The sequence below is a fragment of the Dromiciops gliroides genome, chromosome 1 (assembly GCF_019393635.1).
Source record: "Dromiciops gliroides isolate mDroGli1 chromosome 1, mDroGli1.pri, whole genome shotgun sequence".
NCBI classification, from domain to species: Eukaryota; Metazoa; Chordata; class Mammalia; order Microbiotheria; family Microbiotheriidae; genus Dromiciops; species Dromiciops gliroides.
This window is the reverse complement of record NC_057861.1, coordinates 435,626,359-435,651,643: the sequence shown is the minus strand read 5'-3', so window position 1 is coordinate 435,651,643 and position 25,285 is coordinate 435,626,359. Positions and strand designations below refer to the sequence as shown.

The window sequence follows — 25,285 nt, the reverse complement described above, 5'->3', positions numbered from 1 at the left end:
TTAAATAAATAATAAACCCATGCTTAATTTTCTAGAAAATGAGCTTTTTTAATAGATGAAAAATTAATATTTGTGAGTCCCAACCTCCTCGTAGACTATAAATTCCACAAGGGCAGAAATTATGTTTTATTTAAACTTTGTTACTCATCCGGGGGTCACACAATGTGTTACATATGTTAGACACTTAATAAGTATAATTAATTATGAGTTATTTTTAATCTGTCCATTTAAAGAAAGACTCTGGAAATTTGCTTGGCAATAATCTGTTATCCAAGTTTGTTGCTAAAATATATGATGTATATTGAAAGTCATAAAGCTTAATTTCTTAACATTCCTATAAGTCACATTAAAAAAACACCACTGAGTTTCTCACTGAAATAATTTATCCTGTACTAGTGAGGTGTGATTTTCACTACTAAAATCAGATACTTCAAGTATTTTTATCTACCACTTATTTCATAATTCACAAGATCATTTCCCAACACAGTAAATCTGATTTGGCTAGTTTTGAAAGTCAGATATTAATAGTGCATATTACTCATGTTCTATTTTGGATGGAATTCTTACTGCATTGGGCAGGTGATTCTTCATATTTAACAACCTTATCCTTTCTGTTTATTAGGATGTGTTCACTTTTTTCTAGGGCTAGTGATTTGGGAGGGCCCTTTAAAAATAGAGATACTATAAGATCTTTCCCACAAATTAGACTGCAGATGCAAAGTATTGTGCTCATTTTGTTGCTGAGGAAACAGTAAAAACAATAAATGGCAAGTTTGAGTACATACAGTTTGTGAGCAATAGAAAGTAACATGAAGAAATCTTGATCTTGTTGCCTTGTGTAATCTCTAGGGCAACATTTCCCTTTAAATAGTCAATAAACCCTTATTAAGCCCCTACTATGTTCCAGAACTGAGGTTTGCACTGGAGATACAAATAAGAAAAAGTAAAACAGTCCCTGCCTTCAAGGAGCTTACAATTTAATGGGAGAAGACAATATGCAAAAGGTGGGATGGGCACCAGAGTGGGGCATGGAGGGAAAACCAGGCAGAGCAGCTGATGGTAAATGGAATTAGCTGAAAAAACCTGAGCCTTCTATAAAGGGAGGCCTTGGGAGGAGTTCATTGGTCTACCTTCTAGCCCTCCAATTAGAGGGGAGAGGCTTGAGTTGATGGTGAGTATCAAAGCTGAATCAATCTTCAAGATGTTGAGATTTCAGATGATGACCCTATCCTGGGGGAGAAATGATGTTCATGGAGTTGAAACCAAGCAGTCTGTGTGTGTGTGTGTGTGTGTGTGTGTGTGTGTGTGTGTGTGTGTGTGTGAGTGAATTGGGGTTAAGTGACTTGCCCAGGGTCACACAGCTAGTAAGTGTCAAGTGTCTGAGGCTGGATTTGAACTTAGGTCCTCCTGAATCCAGGTCCAGTGCTCTATCCACTGCGCCACCTAGCTGCCCCTAAACCAAGCAGTCTTTAAAACAATTGACATTGCTTCAGAGAAGGAACTATTGAAGTAGCAGCATGGCAATTATACCACTGAATGTCCTCTTTTCAATCTCTCTTTTAGTCTTGTCTAAGCCTCAGAGTGGCCAATTTAGAGTGATTGGTTCCATTAGCCATCGTTTTCCAAACAGATAATCAGATTAATGGTGCAAAAGTCAAATAGGCTGCTAAAATGCTCAGAGTAACTAGATGAGCTCTTCCATGGTTAGATTATTTTGCTCCCACAGATTGATCATTGTGAGCCTCCTTTGTGACTGATGACCAGATAGATTTTCTTGAGAAGAAATGTGAAGCCAAGTGGTGTGTTCTTTACATAAGGGTTATTTCTAGGTCCTTGTTCTTTCTTCAAGTAAGACAATGTGGCTTCACAGATTAGAATACATCTCAGGGGCAGCTAGGTGGTGCAGTGGATAGAGCACTGGCCCTGGAGTCAGGAGTACCTGAGTTCAAATCTGGCCTCAGACACTTAACACTTAACTAGCTGTGTGACCCTGGGCAAGTCACTTAACCCCAATTGCCTCATCAAAACAAACATATATTTATAGTTTTCTTTAAAATGACAAATGGGAAATTATGTTAATACTTCAGAACATGGCAAGTATTTGACAAAATGTTTTACTCTTTGTGTATTTGGAATTCGACTGTATAGTAAGTTATAAGAAAATTATAATTGTGAATAATGTGTTGTCTTCATGTTATATTGAAAGTTATTGCATGTTATCAAAAGGCAATTATTTATTGAAAGAAATAATAATTTAGTGTGTGTGTTGTTTTCTTTAGTAGTTTGGAGTATTTTACATGTGAATTTAATGGGTGGGGAAAGACAGGTAGAGACATAATCTAAGACCAGTGAGATCTAGCAACCACATGTCAGGGCTGGGAAGAAAGCCCACATGCCTTGGTACTCTGTTTGATAGCCACTTCACCTCCTTAGATACTGTTTAGGTATTCTAGAAATCCCTCCCAGAATGGTTTTGTATAAGAGTAATATTATTTTACTCACTATGCTTAAATCTGATTCTCTATTATTAATATAACATTTCACTTATCTAGAACATTTTCTTTCTTGAATATGGATGAGAGCTAGGAATAAAGTTTAAAAAGTTCTCCAAACAACAAAAATCGATATCATATAGACCATGTACTGAGATTCATATGCATTATTCATATCATAAGAGAATGCTCAGCCAGAGCTTATTTTGCTTTTACTTTGTAAAAAATTCCAACAATTTTAGCTAGGTATTTTCTAAGCTCCTGGTAGATCAGAAGCAACATGCTATACAGGGGGTAAGGAGACAGGTTTATTACAGTGAAAAGTGATGACTGCCAGCTGAACAAGAAAAAGAAAGACAAACTAAAAACAGCAGATATAACTAAAAGATCAGAACAATCTGGAGCCATTTTGTGTAGGGGCAAATGTATATCACCATTAATAGGTTCTGTATCATGATATGATATATAATGTATGCCCTTAAGTCACTATGAAAAGATTGTTATGTTTTCACTCTGCTGTTTTAAAAGACAGGTGAGTATGTAATACATTTTTAGAAATGTTTCCATTAAAATAAGATTTAAAATTTTTCATTTTCATTAAAATATAAAAGAATGTTGATGCTGAAAGGGATAAACACTAAGATATCTGGAAAAGTTGCTTTTCTACAATGACTTATTCTCTGAGTGTTGCTGATGGCCATTGTGTTCTTGTTTTAGATAAAAATAGTGTCATACTATAGTACTTGGTTTTCTTAATTGTATAAAGGAAGGGAGAAAATGAGAAACCAAGGCAAATTATTTACATATTTATTATTTATGTGTTTCTTTTCCCCCTTGTAGAACGACACCACTCTTTTGATGTTCTCAAAAAATCTAAACATTCAGCTTTCCTTGACACATCACGGCTTTCCAACATGCTCAATGGCAGTGATGAAGTCTATGCAAATTGCATGGTGATAGATCAGGTAAGGACCCTAACATTGATGTTTTGCTTATAAGGTCCATCTGCTCCCACAAAGTCAGCAAAAGGTAGAGCTAAAAGATATACCATTTTGTTTTCCCCAAACCTGTTAGAACCTGAAAGAACATGAGAGAAGTGACTTCACCATGATTGTTTTTTGCTCTTTGCTTGGGTATACGTCACAGAATGGCAGAGTTGGCTGTCACAACATAGCTGACAAGTGGTTGTCCAACAATTGTTCAATGACCTTTGATGAGGGACATATCACTACCATTCCATTTTTGGAAAGCTTTGTTTGGTAGTAATTTTTTCCTTATAGGAAATCTAAATCTGTCTCTCTGAAACTTTCCTCATTGCTCTTATTTCTACTCATTGACTCTTCAAGTGCTTGAGGAAAGCTATCCTGCCTTTCTCTTCTTCAGGTTAAACACCCTCATTTCCTTCAATGGATTGTGATACTACATGATCTTAAGACCCTTCATGGTTACTCTCCAGTTAGGCAGCACAGTGGATAGATAGAGTACTCAGCCTGACATTAGGAAGTCCTGAGTTCTAATCCAGCCTTGGACACATCTGAGCTGCGAGACTCTGGGCAAGTAACTTCTCTGCCTCAGTTCCCTCAACTGTAAAATGAATGCCATGGAAGATCAAATGAGATAATATTTGTAGAGCACTAAGACTCTTGATAGAAATTCACCTCCCCATTTCCTTTTCTCTTCCCTTCTTCCCAATGTTCTCTAGTTTTTCAAAGTACTCAGAATGTCTAGAAAATGAACACAGTACTTCAGATGTAATGAGATTAGGCTAGAATATAGCCTGACTATTAACTCCATAGTCCTAGATACTGGATTATTGAGGCAGCCTGAGGTTGCTTAGCTCTTTTGCTTGCCATGTCATACTATAACTACTATTGAACTTAATAGTCTACTAAAATCCCCAGGTCCTGTTCAGATGACCTGTGGTCTAGCAATACCTCCCAAGTCTTGTACTTGTGAAATTGATTATTTGAATGAATCCACAAGTAAAACTTTAATTTTGCCCATGTTAAATTTCACCTTATTGCTAAATGCTTCATCATCTTTGTTGTTGTTGTTAAACTCATTTACTAAGGTTTCTGTCTGGGGTGGGCAGGAGATGTGTTTCTTTAAATTTAATTATAGTCAATTTCAGCCCTTCTTTTGTATGTTTTAAGTTTGGAGCAACATCCTTAGAATATCTTTTGTACTAAGTCAAAGTATAGGTAGTAATAGAAACCAAGAATGTTGTGAGATGGCACTGTGCCAACTTTTGGATTAAACCGAAGAGTTTTAGTGCCATTTTTGTCAAGAACAGAGCAATTAGTTATGGCATGCTTTGACTCTATTCTAATATTTAAGTTTTAACTCTGTTCTGCTCTTCAAAATGGATACTCATTGAATTTTGCATTGCTCCTCTTCTTTCTCAGAGTATTCTTTATTCCACAAGCAACTTCATTGTTAAATGAAGTAAGTGGGTGCATTTACTGAGCAAAGACAAATCATTAGTCGACATGTCGTGGGGTGTGGTTTTTCCCTTTCTTTCCAATGTGAGATTGGAATGTAATTTCTTTGTCTTTGGAATAACTCTGGGCAAGGTTTAACTTTGGTTTGATAACTATAATGGATATTCATGTTTAATGAGAACATTTATTAAGTATAGGACTGAGTAGTTGTCTGAGGAGCTTTGGTAACAGACAAATACAGGTGTATATATTAAGTAATGTATTATGTTAGTGTAGTGATCAAGTATGCTTTTAAAATTACAAATGGCATATACTAATATACTTATCATTAGTAAATTTTGTCTGTTCTTGTTTCCCCTTTAGTCCTGAACACACTGTAAGGAGCACAGAGTATAGCTTTGAAATCTATTGAGATACTCTTTACCCTAGCAGTAGCCTGGCAAGATTCCTGTCTCTTTTCCCTTTTCCCCCTCTCAACCTGGCACAACTTCTTTAAAATGTTGCTATTACTTAAACTACTAAGATATATCATGCCACCCATCAGGTGGGAGGTCACTGACCTGCATGTTTGAGAAAATCATTATCTGGAAACAATTTGGGAAGTTTGAATAGTACTTTTCCAAAAAAAAAAAAGAAGCTTAACCCTTATTTTTTCCCTGAAAACTTTTCAAAACTTCTAATCTCACCCCTCTACTCTTATAGGTCAATATATTACATGATCTTTTTAATGCTAAACTTGATTTTGAATTGTAATTCCAGGGAAAAGTTTCTTAAATTAGATAGAAGGATCATTGAGCTTTGTAAAACAAATGATTTCCATCCCCTACCCTTGATACCCCACTGCAGTTACTCCCAGGTGTAGGTGCTATATTTCTTTTTTTGTTTTTTGTGGGACAATGAGGGTTAAGTGACTTGCCCAGGGTCACACAGCTAGTAAGTGTCAAGTGTCTGAGGCTGTATTTGAACTCAGGTCCTCCTGAATCCAGGGTTGATGCTTTATCCACTGTGCCACCTAGCTGCCTCCCAATGTATTTCTTTATATCAGCTCATAACAGATGACACATTAATTCAAAGCAAATGTATTTAAATAAATTTGAATGTCAACATAATAACAAGGAATAAGACCAACCACTAAAGGCCATTGGCACACATTCCCAAATCACTGGCACCACCAAATGCTTCCTGGGTATGCTCGTTAGTCTTTAATCATCTCCCTTGTTTCTCCAATGAACTGAGAGAGGGCTAAATGAATGCACTACTGGCAGAGTGTTAGCTTTATAGCCATCTATTTTAGTAGTGCTGATTTCTAAGCATTACACTTCTGGTTAAGGAGCAGCAGCCTTCTCCCAGGAATTATAGGTGAAGCTTTCTTCCCTTGCTTCTGGCATGTTTTTTCCCCTCTCTGACCGCATCTGTATTTCTTCAACCCAGTATCCTATCATTCCCACTAGATTTCCATTCTCCTGCTCCCTGACTGGAGTCCAAATTGAACAAGGTCATTATGCTATGGGGTTTACACAGAAGCTTCTGGGAAGTGAGAGAATGTGATGTCTGTGCAGACTCATATCTCCTTACATCAACATAGCTAAGAGAGCCACTGCATTATTCCCCTTAGAATTATGGAAGAGGGGCAGCTAGGTAGCATAGTGGGTAGAGCACCGGCCCTGGAGTCAGGAGTACCTGAGTTCAAATCCAGCCTCAGACACGACACTTACTAGCTGTGTGACCCTGGGCAAGTCACTTAACCCCAATTGCCTCACTTAAAAAAAAAAGAATTATGGAAGAACAGGGCTAAATATTCTTGCAAAAAGATGTTTGCCATTAAAATAGTCATCTAGCTTTTCTCATAGAATAGGGATAAAATAGATGAGTTTTAAAGCTGTGTTCTAATTGAAGAAGTGTCATTAATTTTTAGCAAAGCTAATATTATCGATTTTTCCTTACCACACATTTTACTTTCAAACTCCAGGTTGGTGATTTGGATATTAACTACATTAATGTAGAGGGTCTAACTGCCCAGTCCAGCCCAGAATCCATGAACTCAACTTTATTGTCTCGGAACTGTGCCCATGCTTTGCCCAAGGAAACTAGTCAAGATATTGCATTAAGTGAAAAAACTCAAGTAGCAGCAAACAATGGAGACCAACAGCCTTTCCTGTCTCCTGCCAGTTTGTGTACATCAAGTTCACATCTTCCTTTCAAATTGCATGAATTTGAAAAGGAGCAAAGTCAACTGAAGAAAAGAAGGTAAGAAGCTACACTTTGGAGAGGTGATCGGAAATTTCAGTTAAATGTATAAATTGATCTTGTGCTAAGGCTTAGAAAAATCAACCCAACTACAATTTTTGTCAGTTAATTTTTTAATAAGATTTGCCCAGTCTTCTTATTGCAAACTGTATTTGTAACTTACAAGAAAGAGTCTTTTAAAAAATCCATTCAGTATAAAAGAAATACAGTAGAAAAAGGTTTTTTAAAATCCTGGTTTTATTCTGTTCTTATCACAAGGTAAATCCTGTTTTCTTGTAGGATCTAGGTATATGTGAGTACATATAAATTTGCACATAAGTAATCATAAAAATAAAAATGTAAAAATGCTTTTATTTTACAGATAAGGCCTAGAGAGGCCAGAGTGTGTTTCCAGGGTCACCTAACTAGCTAGTAGCAGAGAAGGAACTAAGCTAGGTCTTGCTTACTCTCAATATTCAGTCCATTACACTAATCTAAAGTCAATAGTCTTGTTTTTCTTCCCTCTCAGCAATTTTAGGAAACATATTTTCCAGTTTGGATTAGGTTTTCCTATGAAATTAAGACCTCCCATAGAATGGGGGATTTAAGCTGAGTCTTTTTGTTTGTTTATTTGTTTTTTTGTTTTTTGTGGGGCAATGAGGGTTAAGTGACCTGCCCAGGGTCACACAGCTAGTAAGTGTCAAGTGTCTGAGACCGTATTTGAACTCAGGTCCTCCTCAATCCCAGGGCCAGTGCTTTATCTACTGCACTACCTAGCTGCCCCCTAAGCTGAGTCTTAAGGGATACCAAAAGTCCAAAGTGAGGAGGGAGAACATGCCAGGAATGGGGGATGGCATGCCAATAGAAAGGCACAGAATGGGAAGATGAAGTGTTACCTGTAAGGAACAGCAAGGCCAGTGTCACTGGATATCAGAGTATGTATATGGAGGGGAGTAAAGTCATCCTGAAGGATACTTTCTATGCTTTTGGGGGTATTAGAGATAAGTAGCAAACAGAATTTGTAGCTTAAGTAGTTTGATTCCATAGGGGGTGGAGAAAGCCTTAAAATGTGTTATGTAAATCAACTCTTCCAGTACTCATGGGTTGTTTTTTAAAGATGGAAAGATAGCATCCATAATCTGAAAGTCTTGTGCTGGAGGCTAGAATGTTATTGCAGGCAGTCAACCATGTGATTTTCTTGAGTTATCAAAGAACCCAGTGGTTTATGGATTCCAGCAAAGTTCAAAGATGAGAAGTCTTTCCTTTTTCCTCTCCTCCAACTAAAGTATTGAAGAACTGAAAAAGTACACAGAGGGTTAAAAAATTACAATTAAATTATCATAAAAATAGTATCAAAGACCAACCTTATATATCATTATCATAATAGGCCTTCTATTTTGAAAAACAACTTGATAAAGTGCAAAATATTATCATGTTGAATTAAGAAGCTACAGCTTTAAACCATTCCTTTCCCCCAAATAGAAGCTCTCATTCTTTGCCCTTAGGCGGCAAACAGCCTTTAGAGGTTTAGAGATATTTTATGTCCCCAAGTATGCTAGCATTACTGACCAATTTTCTAATGTATGGTAGTGCTTTTGGAGTAGTTCAAGTCTTTGGGACTTGATCTAATCCTTCCCATGTAAAGCAACTTGTAGTAAGAATATTTGCATAAATCCACTTTTGTTTGAAGTCACATAAATCGAAGTATCTGTTCTGTGACCACCCAAATGCCCTATTGTTCCAAACAGGCTAATTCATAGTTTTCTCCTCCTCTTTCTCCTACCCCTCCTGGTTCTTTGCATTTCTGAGAAAGGCAGCACCATCTTTCAGGTTCATATTATTCTCAGCATTATTCTAGGGCTCTCCCTCTCCCTCACTCCCACTCCAAATATCCGGAAGGTGGCTAAGTCTTGCCATGTTTATCTTCATAACCTCTCTCTCATATGATGACCCTTTCTCTCTAATCTAGTGGCACTCACTAGTTCTGAATTGGCCTCTGAATTGCTCTCTCTTTTTCAAGTTTCTCCCCATTCCATTCCATCTTCCATAATGCTAACAAAGAAATTTTCCTGAAGTGCACACCTGAGCATATCACTCCCCTACTTAGTAAATTTCAGTGGCTTCTTATTGTTTCTATAATATGATATATGACATAAAAAGATATAATGTAATCCAATCCAATCCAATCATTAACTCTTCTGCTTTTAAGACTCTTCAGCAATCTGGTTTTGATTTATCTTTCTAGCTTCATCTCCATTACTCCCTCTCCTGTACCATAGTTCAGCCAAAGTAGCCTACTCTCAGTTCTTCCCACATACCATTCCATCTTCCATCCCCATGCCTCTACACTGGCCATCCCCCATGCCTGGAAGACATTTGCTCCTTACCTCCACTCATATAGTCCCTATCTTCCTTCAAGTTTCAGTTCAAGCACCCACCTCCACAGGAAGCCTTTCCTGATCGCTCCAATTGCTAATATCTTCCCTCCCAAACTGCCTGGCATTTCATTATTTTTTTTAAAGTATTTTTATTATTTTCCAGTTACATAAAAGGATAGTTTTCTTTCTTTTTTTTTTTCTTTTCAGGGCAATGGGGGTTAAGTGACTTGCCTAGGGTCATACAGCTAATAAGTGTCAAGTGTCTGAGGTCGGATTTGAACTCAGGTCCTTCTGAATCCAGGGCTGGTGCTTTATCCACTGTGCCACCTAACTGCCCCAGATAGTTTTCAACATTTGTTTTCACAGGATTTTTAGTTCCAAATTTTTTTCTTCCACCCTCCTTCCCTCCCTCCTCCCCAAGATAGAAAGCAGTCTGATATAGGTTGTATATGGACAATCACATTAAACATATTTCTACATTAGTCATCTTGTGAAAGAAGAATCAGAGCACAAGGGAAAAACCTCAAAAAAGAAGGAAAAAAACAGTCCAAAAGTAGAAACAGTATGGTTCAATCTGCATTCATAATTCACAGTTCTTTTTTCTGGATGTTGAGAACATTTTCTATCATGAGTTCTTTGAAACTCTTTTGGATTGTTGCACTGCTGAGAAGAGCCAAGTCTATCCCCATTGTTTGTTCATCAGACAATGTTGCTGTTACTGTGTACAATGTTATCCTGGTTCTGCTCCTCTCAGTCACCATCAGTCCTTCCAGGTTTCTCTGAACTCCTCCTGCTTATCCTTTCTTACAGCACAATAGTATTCCATTACATTCATATACCACAACTTGTTTAGCCATTTGCCTGTTGATGGGTATTCCCTCAATTTCCAATTCTTTGCCATCACAAAGAGAACTGCTATAAATATTTTTGTACATATAGGTCCTTTTCCCTTCTCTATGGTCTCTTTGGGATACAGACCTAGCAGTAGTACCACTGGGTCAAAGGAGATAAACAGTCCCATAGCTCTTTGGGCATAGTTCCAAATTGTTCTCCAGAATGGTTGAATCACTTCACAGTTCCAGCAACAATGCATTAGTGTTCCAATTTTTCCACAGCTTCTCCAACATTTATTGTTTTCCTTTTTTTGTCATATTAGCCAATTTGATAGGTGTGAAGTGGTACCTCAGAGTTGTTTTAATTTGTATTCCTCTGATCAATAGTGATTTAGAGCATTTTTTCATATGTCAATAGATAGCTTTGACTTCTTCATCAGAAACTGCCTGTTCATATCCTTTGACCATTTCTCAATTGAGGAATGATTTGGTTTCTTATAAATTTGATTTAGTTCAAGATATATTTTGTAAATGAGGCCTTTATCAGAAATGCTGGCTGTAAAAATTGTTTCCCAGTTTTCTGCCTCCCTTCTAATTTTGGCTGCATTGCTCCTGTTTGTACAAAAACTTTTAAATTTAATGTAATCAAAGTTTTCTATCTTGCATTTCATAATATTCTCTATCTCTTGTTTGGACATAAATTGTTTTCCTCTCCATAGATCTTAGAGGTAAACTATTCCTTCCTCTCCTAATTTATCTATGGTATCACCCTTTATGTTTAAATCTTGAACCCATTTTTACCTTATTTTTGTATAAGATGTAAGATGTTGGTCTATGCCTAGTTTCTGCCATACTATCTTCCAGTTTTCCCAGCAGTTTTTGTCAAATGCTGAGTTCCTATCCAGAAGCTGGAGTCACTGGGTTTATCAAAAACAGTAGATTACTATAGTCATTTACTACTGTGTCTCCTGTGCCTAAGCTATTCCATTGATCCACCACTCTATTTCTTAGCCAATACCAAAGAGTTTTGATGACTGCCACTTTATAGTATAGCTTCAGATATGGTACAGCTAGCCCCCCTTCCTTTGCATTTTTCATTAGTTCCCTTGATATTATTGATTTTTTGTTTATTCCAGATGAATTTTGTTATTATTTTTTCTAACTCTATAAAATAATTTTAGGTAGTCTGATTGGTATGGCACTGAATAGGTAAATTAATTTAGGTAGAATTGTCATTTTTATTATATTAGGTTGGCCTGTACATGAACAATTGATATTTTTCCATTTACATAGATCTGATTTTATTTGTGTGAAAAGTGTTTTGTGTGTTCATAGAGTTCCTGGATTTGTCTTGGCAGATAGACTCCCAAGTACTTTATATTGTCTGCTGTTGCTTTATTTTTGTTTTTGTTTTTTTGTGGGGCAATGAGGGTTAAATGACTTGCCCAGGGTCACATAGCTAGTAAGTGTTAAGTGTCTGAGGCTGGATTTGAACTCAGGTCCTCCTGAATCCATAGCTGGTGCTTTATCCCCTGTGCCACCTAGCTGCCCTACTGTTACTTTAAATGGAATTTCTCTTTCTATCTCTTTCTGCTATGCTTTATTGGTCATGTATAGAAACTTGCATTTCATTATTTTGTATTTCTTCTTTTTATATTTATTCTGTGTATCCTCATGCATGCCCATGTCTCTTCATTTAGAATAGAAGGTCCTCTCTTCATAGAGAGGAGGCCTTGTTTCATCCTCTTTCTTTTTATCCCCAGCACCCAGTATGGTGCCCAGCACAGAGTGGGTGCTTAATACATTTTTGATTCATCATTTTAAAATTTCAACTACTAGATTTCTTTGTAACTGCAATAAAATTTTACCTGTGATACAGTCATGACAAAAGATTCTTATTCTAATGCTTCATCCTTATTTGGGTGTAACCCTGAATTCTGGAAGGTGGTGATCATGGCATCCCCAACCTGGAAAGTCCTGTCTAGCTGATAAGGTCCCATGATGGCCTGATGTCTACCTTGGTTAAAGTGACCAGCCTTGGTTGAGTTCAGACAGGCTCATCACTGCCTTCTAAGGCAGGGCTTCTTAAAATTTTTTCATTAGCAAACCCTTTTTGCCCTTTACATTTTTAGGCAACCCTGGGTATAAAGGTATATAAAATAGGTCTACATAACTTTTTACTGTTGCCAATTTTTTGACCCCCACATTCAGTTACACAACCCCATATGGGGTCGTGACCCACAGTATAAGAAGCTAGACTCTAAGGTATGGGGAGGAGACTACAATTTGTATCAGTGGAGAGGTTACATGCACCAATGAAGTCATATATCCTTATAGTACAAGCATTTTAACATCAGGGAGAGTGTTGACAAGACTCTTGTTTAAAGTTTAAAAATACAATGTATTAAACCCATAATGTAAATGATCAGCTCCTTTATTTTCATTTCAATCTAAAGGTAATAAAAATGAGGTAAAATTTCAGATGGAATGGAGTTATTAATTTGAGAAATCTTCTGATGGGATGGGGGTGGAAGGGAAGATGCACTGATCTCTGAATTATTCCTTGGTAACTTATACATTCCTCCTTCAGGCCTCCAGCTGAGGGACAAGGGTGAGAATGATCACATCACATATTTCAGAATACAGATTTTCCCCAGAGTCTGACATCAAAGCTGCCAAGTGGCTTTGTTTTGTCTGCATTTTAAATATTTGTAGGATGATTTCTTGGGGCTTGTAATAAAATTTTAAAACAACAATAAAAACAACAAATTGAAGCAGAGGGAATATTAACTGAAAGCAGCTTTTACCTCTCAGAATGATCAAACCCCTTTTTACTAGAGAGGGAAGCTATGTTTTGGGGAAAGGGATTTGGGCCAAACCACTGAAGTATAAAACAAATAAACAAATAAACTCCAGAATTTGTTGCTCAAAGTTTTGCCTCACAGGTAGGTTTGGATTCAGAATTATAAGATAAGGTTGACATTTGTGGCTTTAAGTCATTGATTGGGCAGCAAGAAGGAGTTCTAGACTATGACTGATATAGAATGGTAAAATGGAAGGAATGTTACATTTTCAGTTTTAATTGGCTTCTTCTAGTCCTCCCCACTTCCCTTTGAGATTACCATGTTGCACATTATTGTTTACTTGTTGCATCTTCCATGAAAATATGAGAGGCTTGAGGGGAGGTACCCTATTTTTACCTTTCTTTGCATCTCCAGTGCTTAGCACAGTGCCTAACACATAGTAGGTGATTAATCAATGCCTTTTGATAGACTGGCCAAAGCCTGAGAACCTGGGTTTGAATCCTAATTCTGCTCCTTTGGCACCATTTCCTTTGATAAGTCACACAAACTCTCCAGGCATCTGTTTTCTTCTCTATCATTTGAGGCAGTTGAAACAGATGACCTCTCAGGTCTTTTCCAGCCTTAGCTTCTGATCCTTTGCCTGGATTCCACTTGAACTTCTCCCATTAACTAGCTGTGTGACTTTGGAAAGTAATTTTACTTCTCTAAAATGCTAGGTTAGCCTAGACCAGTGGTGTCAATCTCAGATAGAAATGGATTTCTGTGGGCTGCATATTGACTTAGAATACCATGAGTTAACATGCATTATATTTGTATTTACTGTGTTAAACATTTCCCAGTTATATTTTAATTTGGTTCAGATGCACTCTTGCCAGGTTGGGGTTCTGATACCTTTGATCCTAGATCATCTCAAAGGTATCTTTAACATTTTATATGTGTATAATGAAAAAAGGTATTTATTTTGTACTTCAGTTCCAGTCTTGATGCCTTGGATGCTGACAGTGAAGGAGAAGGAAATTCTGAGCAGTCCCATATCTGCTACCCCCCAGAGGCTCACAGTTCCTCAGCAACAGGAACCACAAGTGGGGATGAGCTGGATTCTTTTGAGACTAATGTTGAACTGGATTTTAACATCAGTAGGACTGAATCCCTTTCAATTTCCAACAATCTACAATCAAAGGTACTCTGCTTTTTGCTTCTTTTTTACTTAACCGTAACAACTTCATTATGTAAACACACATATGCATTGTTGTTGTTCAGTCATTTCAGTCATGTTCAACTCTCTGTAACTCCATTTGGGGTTCTCTTGGTGAACATACTAGAGTGGTTTGCAATTTCCTTCTCCAGCTCATTTTACAGATGAAGAACTGAGGCAAACAGGGTTAAGTAACTTGCCTAGGATCACATAGCTAGTAAGTGACTGAGGCTGGATTTGAACTCATAAAGATAAGTTTTCTTGATTCCAAGCCCAGTGCTCTATCCACTGCGCCACCTAGCTGTTCACGCATGTATACGTGTATATGTCTTCACTTAACACATATATACACATTATATATGTGTGTATGCTCACATACATACACACATACAAGAACACATGCCAATGAAAGCCACCATATGCTGTGCCCAACATATGAACTGCATTTTGGAGACCCTAGCCTGGACTTGGTCTGCCTGCTTTCATCACTCTCCCTCACTTTAATTTACATAGCTCCTACTCATAAAGACTTATTGTTCATCCATTCAATACAAATTAGTCTTTCAAATAAATTAAAAACTTTTATACACACTTATTTCTACCAACTAGGCTTGGCCAATAGACAAAAACTGATAGTATGATGAGTGAAAGTCCACACACCTACTTGTCCCACGTGAAATGTTACTTGCTTTTGGAAATTAGCTGAAAATTGTGAACAAAGATGGGATGATATTTGTCAGGCATTCTGTTGTTGCCCTTGTCTGTATTATACAATGTCAATTTTAACAGTGTTTTAGTAGTACAGTTTTCTCTTATTGTGAACAATTTCATATTGAAGTTCTTTTTTATTTTTTGCTGACTTTAAAAAGGAGAATATTGACAATTTCCAATGGCATTTGAGAAAATGTTTTTGTATGTGCAAATAGTTTCCCTCCACATATTTACTTTTTATTGCTGCCAGCCTATTGCTTTATTAAAGGATACTGCTGTAAAACAATAACTCTTTATTTTTGCATTCACACTTTACTCTTGTGTTTCTGTTCAATAAATCGGAACTTATATGAACAGATCGCACTAGGAGACTTTAAGTTTTTAAAATGCTTAGTGAACTCGGTTTTGATTGCCCTTATTTTAATTGTACACAATACTGAGAAGGGTACAAATTCCCTTTTTTGAAATGGCTAGGACCAAGGGGGAACTGCTTTTAAGAAACCCATCATCATTAGTCCTCTCTCATCTTTGATTTAACTGATCTTTTTCCAAAGAAAAACTTGAGCCGATTAATGGAAAAAGTCTGTTTGTAATCTTAAGTACAAGTGTTTGCTTTTTACACTGGTTTTTAGTTTTTCAAGAAATGTCCTTGGAAAGAAGTAGGCATCCTCCCCTTCTCCACACCCCTTTCCCTCAAGTGATTTTTCTCAGCGGTCAATATTTGATGTAGTTGACAGTTATTTATAACCAGCATAGGCTTTTAGAATTTGATACTCAAGTACTATTTCTGAAGATAAGAATTGTATATGGTTACCAATGTAGACCAGAACTCTAGTTATGAATATTGTATGATGTTCTGAAATAACCACCTTGTCTCTTGAGGTGAGAGACAGTTCAATCTTTATGAAATGGTAACAATCTCACATGGTTCATTTTCCAGAAAAATTATATTTTAGAAAGTATATATTATACTTACAAAAGGAAACTTGGTATAGTGGATAGAGAACCAGCCTAGGAAGCAGTAAGTCCTTGGCTCAAGTATCACCTCTGCCACATATTGGATATGAGACCTTGCACAAGAAAGTCACTCAGCTTCTCTAGGACCTCAGGCAAAGTTGCAAAGCAAGTGTCATTTACGTTAGTATGGGAATTTTCCTGGATCTCCCTATGTTAAAGAAATAACAAGTCTGATTCCACCCCCACTCCCCCACCCCCATCTCTTTCTTTGTCTCTGTCTGTGTCTCTCTGTTTCTCTCTCTCTGTCTCTCCTTCCCCTCTCTTTCTGTAGATATAGATATAGAAAGATAGATATAATTCCAGCAAGATATAATGCCAATAGAACATTTAAACTTTTTATATAGAAAGAAAAACATAGAAATACTTGAGTTGGGGGCAGCTAGGTGGCACAGTGGATAGAGCACTGGCCCTGGATTCAGGAGGACCTGAGTTCAAATCCAGCCTCAGACACTTAACACTTACTAGCTGTGTGACCCTGGGCAAGTCACTTAACCCCAATTGTCTCACCAAAAAAAAAATACTTGAGTTGAATTTCTTTTACTTTTAAGAGAGTAGCTTTCAGTAATTTCCAAGATGATCACGTTATATTTTGAAGTTATGCTTTGGGTCCATATGACACATATATTAGATATTACATAAAACCACACATATATTTATAATACATACTTGGACATGTAAAACACACATTCACATACATAAATTACCAATATAGTTTTTAGTCTGGGCTAAGATCAAGCGTAAGTGTATATTTGTGCATGCATGTATCTATGCACGTATATACACATACAAATACATATGTGTAATATATATACATGTATATTTGTATGCATGTCTGTATACATAAGGATATGTATGTGTATATATTTGTATGCATAAATACTTGTATATGTTTATCTATATCAATAGATGGATAGATATTGTACAATGACCAACCTGTCATCATCTCTTCATTTAGTCAACCTTTCATGACTCCATTGGCATAAAGTTCCCATCTTTTGGCATTTCTCCATTACTCTCTTCTTTACTAGTAGCAATTCAGCTGTGGATATTGTGAGAAAAGTTTCTTTCTCTGGAGCTCTGAGATATTCAGGATTCCAGTGGAGAAGAAGAACTGGTTCTAGGTCTGCCTCATCCTTCTCCCAAATTCTCCTGTCCCCCTTAGACCAAATACTGAGGATTGCCAGGTTAGAAATGAAATAGAATTTATTGCCTTAAGAATTTCAAAGAACTTGAAAAGAGTAATAATCATTAGAATAATTGCTAAAAGTGTGACATCAATGACTCTCTGGTTCAGCATTGGGACCATGGAGAAGAGTTATGTCTTGACTATGGTCTTGCAAATGCATGAACTTCATATTTCTCTGGCAGAAGTATGCCAGAAAGGGTCTTTCTGGCCCTTGATGTCCAAGAAGAAACATCCCCAATTGAAACTCTGAATAAAGAACCAGCAATTTATAATTCTGATTCCTTTGGAGTTACAACTTAATAACTGAAGTCCTTAATAACTGTACTCTGTTTCATTTCACTCCATAAAGAGCTATGTTAAGAAAAGTTAGATGTTTGTGCACAAGTCTTTTGGGGACTCATTATTTTGGGTCTGATCATAAGTGATAGCTAAGAAATAGAGGCAGTGGTCAGTCCTAGGATCATGATGCCTATATACTCAGTGAAGCATATTGGAATGGTATTCCAGGTCTGTCTTTAATAAATTTCTGGTACTTACATCTTTAAATTCTCTAGAGTGTGGAAAATGTTATATATTATCTTGTTTTCTCTATCTTTATGCAAACTAGGGGTCTGTGATGTATTAATAACAATAACATAGGATTGAGGATAAAATACCAATATGTAGAGCTGTTTAAGGTGTATAAAAATTGACAAATAAATAGTCATGTAAGTTCAGTGGTGTTTAAATGCTAGACTACAAGACCACAATTTGGCCTTGAAAAATAATGTCTTTTAATGTACTAAGATAGGAGAAATGAAATTCTCTGAGGAGCAGCTGGAATGGATATCTCTTGGAAATGAAGTACAGACCTAGAAGGATTATGCAATGAATCTGTTCCAAAATAAGGATTCTTGGGTTTTTCCCTCGGGGTGACAATGTGCATAATTTATTTAAATAGAAATTTGTGTTTAGAAACTACTATGACATCATATATGTGTGTGTGTATATATATATATATATAAAATATAAGATAAAAAGTAGTCTGGCTAACTTTTAAAACTTTTTAACTAGTAATGTTGGCATCCCATCAATATAGCCTAATTTTTGCAGAGAATTTCTACCCTTACTGAATTTTAACTTTGCTGTCCTCAAAGATCCAAACTTGTCTAGAAGACAAAATGTAGATTTTCTGTTATTTCTAAGCAGTGAAAAGAATAGTGGCTTTTCAAGAGCTGTGGGATTAAAAAAATAGAAACAGAATAATTAAGCTTTCATATTAAGAAAAAAAAAAGTAGCAGAAATGATTGAATTGAATGGCCTCTACTTTCAGAAGAGAAGTTTTAGCAGTGCCACAATGTGATGGATCACATTGTTTCTAAGTCACATGTTAGATCTCTTCTGCTTAATTGTGCTTCTCCTTTAGGATTCACTCCTCTCTGGACTCCGCTCACGTTCCTATTCCTGCTCATCACCCAAAATTTCCTTAGGAAAAACCCGTTTGGTACGTGACTGCACGGTGTGTGATTCAAGTGAAGGTAAACATCATTTTCTGTTCCTATTTTGAGAACCCCAAAACATCCGGAGGGTATTTTCAACCAAGAAAAGTAAATAAATTATGTCTAGGCAACAAAGTGGGTGTTTTCATTTGAATTATGCTGATGCCATTTTCTTTTATTTATCTTTTCAGGCTAAGCAAAAGCTCTTTTCTTGTTGAGTACTCCAAATCAATCAAGTAGAGATGAATTTTAAATGAAAGTGTATACACACACACACACACACACGCACACACACACACACACACACCCCCCAACACCAAAAAATCTACTGTTTCATCAACAATCAATTTTCCTTTTGTGAGGAATTAGTGAAAATACTTTTTTCCTGGTCCACAATTCATATCAGATAAATTACTTTGAGAAGTTGTGGTGGTGGAAAAAAGGTTGGATTTGGAATTTAAGGGACCTGGATTCAGATCCCCACTCTGCCACATGATACCTGGCTCTCTGTAGGTAATCTCTTCATCTCTGTGGACTTTAATTTCTTCATCCATAAATGTGGAAGCTGTACTAGGTATTCTCAAAGGATCCTTTCTGCTTTAAGTCTGTGACCTCAGGAAGATATTTGTATTTTGTTTTGTTTTTGGAGGTAGTTAGGGTTAGGTGACTTGCCCAGGGTCACACAGCTAGTAAATGTCTTAGGCTGGATTTGAGTTCAGCTCCTCCTGTCTCGGACCAGTGCTTCATCCATTGTGCCACCTAGCTGCCCTGATACATGTATTTTGTATGTTTGAGTGCATGGGCAAATTTTTTTATTATCCCTTTAAAGTAGAAAAAATTATCCATCTAATTTAGAATCACGGAACTGGAGAAATACCTCAGATACCATTGATCCCAATTCTCTCATTTTTCAGATGAGAAAACTGAGGCCCACAGAGGTTTAATGACTTGTTCAAGGTCACACAGCTAGTTAGTGGCAGAACTGGGTCTGGAACCCAGATCTTCTGAATTCTGCTCCTTTGTTTTTCCCCTAAGTCCCAGACTGACTTTTTTTTTTCCTGCGGGGCAATGAGGGTTAAGTGACTTGCCCAGGGTCACACAGCTAGTAAGTATCAAGTGTCTGGGGCTGGATTTGAACTAAGGTCCTCCTGAATCTAGAGCTGACGCTTTCTCCACTGCCTCACCTAGCTGCCCCCAAGGTTTTCTTTTCTTTTCTTTTTTTTTTTTTTTTTGGTGAGGCAATTGGGGTTAAGTGATTTGCCCAGCTAGTAAGTGTCAAGTGTCTGAGGCCAGGTTTGAACTCAGGTACTCCTGAATCCAGGGACAGTGCTCTATCTACTGTACCACCTAGCTGCCCCCAGACTGACTCTTAAAGGAGAGATGGACTCATGATTTTGAGGATATCTTTCATATCTATAATAAAAGTCATTTTAATATCTCCCTCCACATTCTGGAAAAAAATTAATCCCTTTCAGTTATCCCTTGTATCATTCCTTTTATATTATATTTTTGCAAGTCTTTCCATACTGAAGTTATAAAATCTAGGAACTGTTAGAGAATCCAGAATATGCTTAGGTATTTTCAGTCGACCACTTTTAAGAAAAACTCATTGAAAAAACACAATAGAACAGATAAACCTTTAAAAAAAAAGAAAAAGAAAAAAGAAAAACTCATTGAAATATTGTCTTTTCCTTATTGTTGCCATAAAGACATAATAAATATATAATAAAAATATTCATATTTATCCCACTAAACATAATTTGTATAGAATTCAGCTATTTAAAAAAAGTAACACAGATACATAAATTTAAATAAGTATCCACCAAATATGTTTCCATATTCCCACCACCATCCTTTAGGGATTATTATAAACATTGATACATAATTAGCTTTAGATTAAAGAAGAGAAGAAAATTTTTTTTAAAAGTTAATGATCGGGGCGGCTAGGTGGCGCAGTGGATAAAGCATCAGCCCTGGATTCAGTAGTACCTGACTTCAAATCTGGCCTCAGACACTTGACACTTACTAGCTGTGTGGCCCTGGGCAAGTCACTTAACCCCCATTGCCCTGCAAAAAAAAAAAGTTAATGATATGTTTTGGGAAAAAGAAAACTCCATGGATTTATTCTGTTTGGATTATGAGTCTTTTCCTTCTACTGGTAATTACCAAAGTCTTTGATGCTGATTCCATCTTTTTCCCCTGTTAAATTCTTCTGTGATAGTTATCATGATTGATTCCTACCTGTTAAACAAAGTTTACACTTGGAATATTAGGAAAGCAACTACTACTTAATATTAGTATCAAATAACCCTGTGTGTGTGTGTGTGTGCGCACGCGCGCATGTGTGCACATACATTCATGTTGGACTCTTGTTCTGCCTGGCTACGGCTTTCCTGATTTTTTACTAAAGGATTGGCCAGACTGAGAACAAATAAGATATGTCAAAGAAAGGGAATTGCTATGACATAAACTTACACACACACACACACACACACACACACACACACACACATATTTTTACTTTTCTTCTGGCAATGTTCTGAGCTGAGCTCTTAATTGTTTGGGAGATTTTAAAGCAGTACCTTTGCTTCAAGCTCAGTTCCTAAATCTTTGCATATGGCCTGGATAACCAGATGGTAGAGGAAAAAAGTACTATCAATCTTTAGATCTTTTTCTGTTTAATCCTATATCTTTTTCCTTGACAGTTCATTTAAAGTAAGTGCCAGCTTAAGTCAAGTTTGACCTTCCCCAGAAGATGAGCAACTTTAAAATGTTTTCTCTTTTCTACCAAATTGCTTGAATTTCCTAGGCCTTCAGAGCTGAGGATAGCCTGATAATCCATGGCAGATTATGGTTTATGTATAAAAAAATGACCCTTTCCCGATAGGATCATTCACAGCCACTGGGGACATTAGCTCTGTTTCATCTAAAACCAAGATACTGGCAAACAGAACGTCTCAAATCTGCCTTTCGATGGATTCATGACTTCCTCTTACTCCTTGTCCCAAATGAAAATGGAATTGACATTTCCTTTATTGTAAATCCTCTTTCAAGGTATGCCAGTACTTTGGTTGTTTTCATCCCATTTTAATCCGTTTAACCATTTACTTTGAGTCTCCCACATATAATAGTGCACATTACACACACACACACACACACACACACACCCCAATATATCCTATCTCTCTCTCTCTCTCTCTCTCTCTCTCTCTCACTCACACACACACACACACCCCCCAATATATCCTATCTCTCTCTCTCTCTCACTCACACACACACACACACACACACACACACACACACAGAATTAGATGACTTCTGAAAGCCCTTCTAATGCTGAGAATTTTTTTAAGACACACTCAACCCCCCACCCCACCTCCACTAGTCTATACATATTAAGGAAGACATAATGTCATTGCATTTTCATTTGCTGTATCATTTGTGCTATTAATATGTCACTAAGATCTTAATCTTAATATGGTATTAAGATCATAGATCTAGAGCTTTAAGAGACCTCCAAAGGCATCTAGTCTATCCCTTTCATTTTATGGATTAAGAGACTGAAGCCTACTTAGGAAGGATAAATAAATTGCCCAAGGCCACAGTAAATTGTAAACTTCTGAGCTGGGCTTGGAACCTTGGTCCTCTGATTCTGGAGATAGTGATCCATTTCTGTTGTTTCCTATTGCTTCTACTTTTCTTTTCCAAACCTAGGTTGTCAGTTTTCATACATAGCAGGTGATCCTTTTGGCAACCTAAAAAGCAACCTCTGTTTATGTGTCAAACCAAAATCCCATCATGTAATTTTTTGGTGGGATCTACTGTATGCTTGGGCTAAGGAGAACCTTATAAATATTGGAATGATAATCACAACTTCATCAAGCTGAATAATTCTCTAAAATAATTATACATTAAAAAATTACATAAGAATTAAATATTTATCTGAGAGAGGTAATGTAATCATATGAATAGAAGTTCAGAGAAAGTGTCCTGAAGCCTGCTTAGACTCTAGGTCCACCTCTATTCTTCTTGAAAACCTTGTCCATCTCACTTATTTTCTTGCTGCCTCAGCTTATATAAGTTAAGGATAATTAATACCTGTGTGTCTTCTTTATGGAGTTGTGAGGATAACTTGGATAATATGTATAGAGCAAAACCACGAGCTTCTGTGAACTAGATTCTCTATTAAATACAAAATTACAGTAGTTGTCATCAATGCACACCCATATTTATATTATTCTCTAAGTCTATAAGTTGAGGAATGGATAATGATTTACATTGGTCCAGGAGTTTTTCCCACTAATGAAATTATGGATCTGGTCCAATATTTATTTTTTTTCATAATGGATTCCTTCTTAAACACATGAATCATTTCCAGTTTCCATTTTTTGGGGGGTATCATTTTGACGTTCTGGTTTATGACTTTAAAGGACTTATCCTCACTCTGTAGATGGTGTGTTCCTCAACAGTGGTCGTTCCCTCCTTCAGTCTCTTTCACTGTCTAAATCAGTGTCTCTGCTCCATCCTTGTAGTAAGTACTCTTCTGGAAACAAGATGGTGCTAAGCTGCTTGCATGAAGCTCCCTGCAGTGCCTTTTGGGAAACTGGCTTTCCCTTTCTTTTCGATGAACCTTAAGGCAAATCTTATTGCCTCTCTTTGACCCGACTGCTGCTGCTGCTGCAACTTGTTATGGGTACTGCAGCCATATTACAATTTTCAATCCCTTCTGCTGGAAGACTGCAGGACATTTTCCTTGAGCTTTGCTAAAAGGTGCTAAAGATTTTATTTTATTTTTCTTTTTAAACACTTTTGTGTGTGTTGGTGACTGTTTTGAATCATCTATGAAGCCTGTAGGGTGGGCTATTTAAAAGGAAAAATAAGTATTGTTGGGATCAAGCACATGATGCTTGCTGATTTTCTGCACTTCTGAAAATATTTGCTGGCACTTGCTGAAGCTAACCCAGGTTCAGGAAGAAAAATCCCAACACTTTACAACATAGTGGTGTTTGTATTTCATGGAGTGTGATGATCATATCTGGGGTGATGCTCGCTTATAAAAACTTGTTTTCTCATTTTCTACCTGGCCTGACAAAAAATGGTGGAGGGTGTGCATTTCATATGAAAAAAAAGATGATTGTGCTAGTTGACTAGCCTTAGTTTTAATTTTCTGTTCTGTGTTTTATAGAGCAAAGAGCTTACAGCTTATCGGAGCCATCACGAGAGAAAAGGTATACCCATTGCACATTTCCTAAGAAAATGCTTGTTGTATTCATTTAAAAAACAAACAAATACCTACTTGCCATCTTGGTATATGTGATTGCTATGTCCAAGCATGGCAGATGTCAAGGAGCTGAGTAGGAGAAGACAGAATTGTAAACTATGAGGCATCTCTGTCATTCCTGGGTATGTTAGTAGTGACTGGGATCCTCTCCTTAACACCATCATCACTTCAGTGGCCTTGAGTTTTTAGGCCTCTATTCCTCGGGAATGAAGGTTAGTCTTTTTTTATTGAAGGGCTGCTTTCCCACTCAGCCAACTCAAGCCTAGTAGGGTGAAGGGGAAGGAGAGAATAAGGCTCAGTTATTATTTCATAGACAGCGGACATGTGATTATGAGAACCTGGAAATGTACTAAGATCTTGGGCAGTTATGCTCCTTAGGAAAAGTTCTTAGCCTTTTTTGGTGTCTTGGACAGGTTTGGTCAACAGTCTGATTGCAGCCCATGGATTCTTTCTCAGAATGATGTTTCTGAATGCATAAAAGAAAATACAAAGGATTAAAAAGAAAACCAATTATGTTGAAATAAACATGTATTTTCCCCATCCAAATTCATGGACCTACTTAAAATCTATCCATGGACCCCTTGGTGATTCATGGAACCCAGGTTAAGAACCTTTGCTCTAGAAAATTCTTGATTTCCAGCTACATGGCTTATGACCCATCATCATAAAGTTTTCAAATACAGTGAGAGCAAATAAATTTTAATGAGCTGGTATTGTTGGCACAAATTGATCACTTATTAATTGCCTAGTAGGTACACAGATTGACACTCAGTGCTGAGTGAAATAAGAAGTTTGAATAAGATCTCTGCTCTCAAGTTTATAATCAAATAAGGTATTTACAAAATAAAGACAATCTCTCAAGCACTGTCATTAACCAAATAGATATCCAAATGAATGATTTTGGAAGAAGCTGAAGTCTTATTCTATCAACTTTCTAGAAGCTAAAATGGTCAATGGAGAAAAGCTGGGATGCCCACAGACTTCCCAGAAAGCAGAGTTATTGATATGTTATTTCTAGAGTATAGAAAAGACAGTAGATAAGCTGTCAGCATTCAAGCCCTACCATGAAAATGTATATTGTGTGACAGTGTTAATATGATATTTGGAGCTGCAAAGACTATAATCAGGCCAAGAAGTTTCAGAAATGCTTCAAATAGGTTTTTAAAAAGACTACATGGACATAATGGTTTAATCCTACCCTTGCTTTATCTGCAGTATTCAATCCAGTGGAATATGAGATTTT

The 25,285-nt window shown here is 36.9% G+C and overlaps 1 protein-coding gene across 1 annotated transcript in view; it reads left to right on the top strand.

The window, feature by feature from the left end:
* The window catches only part of ARHGEF28 (Rho guanine nucleotide exchange factor 28), a 392,384-nt gene that overhangs the window by 255,921 nt on the left and 111,178 nt on the right, over positions 1–25,285 (top strand). The window contains exons 11-16 of the mRNA XM_043976410.1: positions 3,333–3,457; positions 6,903–7,180; positions 14,147–14,354; positions 18,689–18,800; positions 23,212–23,292; positions 23,947–23,989. Coding sequence (XP_043832345.1) covers positions 3,333–3,457; positions 6,903–7,180; positions 14,147–14,354; positions 18,689–18,800; positions 23,212–23,292; positions 23,947–23,989 — 847 coding nt within the window. The remainder of the gene's footprint in view (positions 1–3,332; positions 3,458–6,902; positions 7,181–14,146; positions 14,355–18,688; positions 18,801–23,211; positions 23,293–23,946; positions 23,990–25,285) is intronic.